The sequence below is a fragment of the Solanum verrucosum genome, unplaced genomic scaffold (genome assembly GCF_900185275.1).
Source record: "Solanum verrucosum unplaced genomic scaffold, falcon-dt-bn FXZP01001329.1, whole genome shotgun sequence".
In the NCBI taxonomy this organism is placed as follows: Eukaryota; Viridiplantae; Streptophyta; class Magnoliopsida; order Solanales; family Solanaceae; genus Solanum; species Solanum verrucosum.
This window is the reverse complement of record NW_026020700.1, coordinates 1-5,000: the sequence shown is the minus strand read 5'-3', so window position 1 is coordinate 5,000 and position 5,000 is coordinate 1. Positions and strand designations below refer to the sequence as shown.

The 5,000-nt window shown below is 35.1% G+C and overlaps 1 protein-coding gene and 2 pseudogenes across 2 annotated transcripts in view; all 3 read left to right on the top strand.

The window, feature by feature from the left end:
• Positions 1–868, top strand: part of LOC125812377 (ribulose bisphosphate carboxylase large chain) — a 1,609-nt gene extending 741 nt beyond the window's left edge. The window contains exon 1 of the mRNA XM_049491883.1: positions 1–868. This exon is cut by the window's left edge and continues 741 nt beyond it. Within this exon, the coding sequence (XP_049347840.1) occupies positions 1–865 (865 nt within the window). The 3' untranslated portion in view covers positions 866–868.
• Positions 869–1,250: 382 nt separating this feature from the next.
• Positions 1,251–4,035, top strand: LOC125812374 (acetyl-coenzyme A carboxylase carboxyl transferase subunit beta, chloroplastic-like; annotated as a pseudogene). The gene has a single exon (XR_007441997.1). The product of XR_007441997.1 is annotated as an acetyl-coenzyme A carboxylase carboxyl transferase subunit beta, chloroplastic-like (transcript).
• A 393-nt stretch (positions 4,036–4,428) lies between these two features.
• Positions 4,429–4,993, top strand: LOC125812378 (photosystem I assembly protein Ycf4-like; annotated as a pseudogene).
• Positions 4,994–5,000: the final 7 nt, after the last annotated feature.

Here is a 5,000-nt window from a genome sequence, read left to right as displayed (position 1 = left end):
TGAATGTCTTCGCGGTGGACTTGATTTTACCAAAGATGATGAGAACGTGAACTCACAACCATTTATGCGTTGGAGAGATCGTTTCTTATTTTGTGCCGAAGCACTTTTTAAAGCACAGGCTGAAACAGGTGAAATCAAAGGGCATTACTTGAATGCTACTGCAGGTACATGCGAAGAAATGATGAAAAGAGCTGTATTTGCTAGAGAATTGGGCACTCCGATCGTAATGCATGACTACTTAACGGGGGGATTCACCGCAAATACTACCTTGGCTCATTATTGCCGAGATAATGGTCTACTTCTTCACATCCACCGTGCAATGCATGCGGTTATTGATAGACAGAAGAATCATGGTATGCACTTCCGGGTATTAGCAAAAGCGTTACGTATGTCTGGTGGAGATCATATTCACTCTGGTACCGTAGTAGGTAAACTTGAAGGTGAAAGAGACATAACTTTGGGCTTTGTTGATTTACTGCGTGATGATTTTATTGAACAAGATAGAAGTCGCGGTATTTATTTCACTCAAGATTGGGTCTCTTTACCAGGTGTTCTACCTGTGGCTTCAGGAGGTATTCACGTTTGGCATATGCCTGCTCTGACCGAGATCTTTGGGGATGATTCCGTACTACAGTTCGGTGGAGGAACTTTAGGACATCCTTGGGGTAATGCGCCAGGTGCCGTAGCTAATCGAGTAGCTCTAGAAGCATGTGTAAAAGCTCGTAATGAAGGACGTGATCTTGCTCGGGAAGGTAATGAGATTATTCGCGAGGCTGCCAAATGGAGCCCGGAACTAGCTGCTGCTTGTGAGGTATGGAAAGAGATCGTATTTAATTTTGCAGCAATGGACGTTTTGGATAAGTAAAAACAGTAGACATTAGCAGATAAATTAGCAGGAAATAAAGAAGGATAAGGAGAAAGAACTCAAGTAATTATCCTTCGTTCTCTTAATTGAATTACATTACAATTAAACTCGGCCCAATCTTTTACTAAAAGGATTGAGCCGAATACAACTAAGATTCTATTGCATATATTTTGATCAAGATTTGAAATACAAAATCTAGAAAACTAAATCAAAATCTAAGACTCAAATCTTTCTATTGTTGTCTTGGATCCACAATTAATCCTACGGATCCTTAGGATTGGTATATTCTTTTCTATCCTGTAGTTTGTAGTTTCCCTGAATCAAGCCAAGTATTACAACTCTTTCTACCCAGCCTGTATATTGTCCCCTTTGTTCCGTGTTGAAATAGAACCTTAATTTATTACTTATTATTAGATTTTAGATTGTTAGATTAGTTAGTGATTAGATATTAGTATTAGACGAGATTTTACGAATTTTTTTTTATTTCTTTATAGGAGAGGACAAATCTCTTTTTTTCGATGCGAATTTGACACGACATAGGAGAAGCCGCCCTTTATCAAAAATTCTATTATTTTTAATAATAAAAGGGGGTTCCAACATATTAATATATAGTGAAGTGTTCCCCCAGATTCAGAACTTTTTTTGAATACTCACAATCCGTATTAGTTAATAATCCTAGTGATTGGATTTCTATGCTTAGTCTGATAGGAAATAAGATATTCAAATAAATAATTTTATAGCGAATGACTATTCATCTATTGTATTTTCATGCAAATAGGGGGCAAGAAAACTCTATGGAAAGATGGTGGTTTAATTCGATGTTGTTTAAGAAGGAGTTCGAACGCAGGTGTGGGCTAAATAAATCAATGGGCAGTCTTGGTCCTATTGAAAATACCAGTGAAGATCCAAATCGAAAAATGAAAAACATTCATAGTTGCAGTAATGTTGATTATTTATTCGGCGTTAAAGACATTTGGAATTTCATCTCTGATGACACTTTTTTAGTTAGTGATAGGAATGGAGACAGTTATTCCATCTATTTTGATATTGAAAATCAGATTTTTGAGGTTGACAACGATCATTCTTTTCTGAGTGAACTAGAAAGTTCTTTTTCTAGTTATCGAAACTCGAGTTATCTGAATAATGGATTTAGGGGCGAAGATCCCTACTATAATTCTTACATGTCTTACATGTATGATACTCAATATAGTTGGAATAATCACATTAATAGTTGCATTGATAATTATCTTCAGTCTCAAATCTGTATAGATACTTCCATTATAAGTGGTAGTGAGAGTTACGGTGACAGTTACATTTATAGGGCCATTTGTAGTGGTGAAAGTCTAAATAGTAGTGAAAACGAGGGTTCCAGTAGACGAACTCGCACAAAGGGCAGTGATTTAACTATAAGAGAAAGTTCTAATGATCTCGAGGTAACTCAAAAATACAAGCATTTGTGGGTTCAATGCGAAAATTGTTATGGATTAAATTATAAGAAATTTTTGAAATCAAAAATGAATATTTGTGAACAATGTGGATATCATTTGAAAATGAGTAGTTCGGATAGAATTGAACTTTTGATCGATCCGGGTACTTGGGATCCTATGGATGAAGACATGGTCTCGCTGGATCCCATTGAATTTCATTCGGAGGAGGAGCCTTATAAAGATCGTATTGATTCTTATCAAAGAAAGACAGGATTAACCGAGGCTGTTCAAACAGGCATAGGCCAACTAAACGGCATTCCCGTAGCAATTGGGGTTATGGATTTTCAGTTTATGGGGGGTAGTATGGGATCCGTAGTCGGAGAGAAAATCACCCGTTTGATTGAACACGCTGCCAATCAAAATTTACCTCTTATTATAGTGTGTGCTTCTGGGGGGCGCGCATGCAGGAAGGAAGTTTGAGCTTGATGCAAATGGCTAAAATATCGTCTGCTTTATATGATTATCAATTAAATAAAAAATTATTTTATGTATCAATCCTTACATCTCCGACAACTGGTGGAGTGACAGCTAGTTTTGGTATGTTGGGGGATATCATTATTGCCGAACCCAATGCCTACATTGCATTTGCAGGTAAAAGAGTAATTGAACAAACATTGAATAAAACAGTACCCGAAGGTTCACAAGCAGCTGAATACTTATTCCAGAAGGGTTTATTCGACCTAATTGTACCACGTAATCTTTTAAAAAGCGTTCTGAGTGAGTTATTTAAGCTCCACGCCTTTTTTCCTTTGAATCAAAAGTCAAGCAAAATCAAGTAGAGCACTAAGTTCAATTATTTTTTTTGTGTTTGTAGCAAAAAGTAGTTAGTTTATCGGAATCAAAGTAAATAAGATAATAATGGCCTTTTCTTTGGTGATAGAAGATCGAATTGTAGAAAGAATCAAAACGAAAGTTGAGGATAACTCTTTTTTTGACCTATATTCCTGATTACGAATCAAGAAACCTTTATCACTTTATCACCAAGAGTGAGTTCTTCCGTTCGTGAAATTAGTAAAATAAAACGAATTTGGTCTTGTCTTAGGTATATAATTTGAAATTTCAATATAGATAATAGAGTTTTGTATCTTTCTCTATCTACCGAAAAACCATTTTAGCTAAAAATCCATGTTGGGTCGGATTCGAACGAATCCTTCGATAATCGGTAAAAAACTCTTTATCTATTTTTAGAAAATTAGAAGACAAGAACAAAAGACAAAGAAATGAAGAAAAATAATAAAGTTTATTATCATTATCATACATATCTTTCTCATGGAGGAGATGAATAAGTCCATTTATTTAGTTCTACAGTTCTACATTCTTTGCACTTATTCTTATTATACGTACTCAGTTAGATTTAGATATATCGATACTTCGATCTATACTAAGAATTTTAAATTCTTCAAATTCTATTAATAATAAATATTATCTAATTAGAATTCAAATTCTTAATTTAATTATAATTATTACAAGATATCTTTATTTATATAATAACATAATAACAGATACAAATAGTAAATCGAGGTACCCCTTCTATGACAAATTTGAACCTTCCATCTATTTTTGTGCCGTTAGTAGGCCTAGTCTTTCCGGCAATTGCAATGGCTTCTTTATTTCTTCATGTTCAAAAAAACAAGATTGTTTAGATCCGCTGGGACCCAATCTCATCCATTTTTTTTTTGAAAACGTGGACTTGTATCATAACACGGATATCTATTTATTGGAATATAGTATAACATGTGATTTCCACCGAACATAAAGGAAAAAACTCTTATGCCCGCAGAAACATGATATATGGATATATCAATTCTAGCAATTTTCAAATAGATCAGGATCTCTGGATGGCTGAAATGTAGTCGGTGAATCTATATGTATATCGATATGTATAGTGGGATCGTATTAAATAAAGAGTATGTTATTATTTTAGATTTAACCAATTTGATGAATTACTCCTAAAGGTTGACATCAAACTAGTGCTAGTTCACCTCAAACTAGTGCTAGTTGATGAGAGTTACTTCGGAAACAAAAAAGTAAAGTCAAATTTCTCTGGGGTATTATCTCAATTCCAATAAAATGCAATCGAGTAAAGTATGACTTGGCGATCAGACGATATATGGATAGAACTTATAACGGGGTCTCGAAAAATAAGTAATTTCTGCTGGGCCTTGATCCTTTTTTTAGGTTCATTAGGCTTCTTATTAGTTGGAACTTCCAGTTATCTTGGTAGAAATTTGCTATCTTTTTTCCGCCTCAGCAAATCATTTTTTTTCCACAAGGAATCGTGATGTCTTTCTACGGAATTGCGGGTCTCTTTATTAGCTCTTATTTGTGGTGCACAATTTCCTGGAATGTAGGTAGTGGTTATGATCGATTCGATAGAAAGGAAGGAATAGTCTGTATTTTTCGTTGGGGATTTCCGGGAAAAAATCGTCGCATATTCCTCCGATTCCTTATAAAAGATATTCAGTCCGTTAGAATAGAAGTTAAAGAGGGTATTTATGCTCGTCGTGTTCTTTATATGGACATCCGAGGCCAGGGGTCCATTCCCTTGACCCGTACTGATGAGAATTTGACTCCACGAGAAATTGAACAAAAGGCTGCTGAATTAGCCTATTTCTTGCGTGTACCAATTGAAGTATTTTGATAAATTG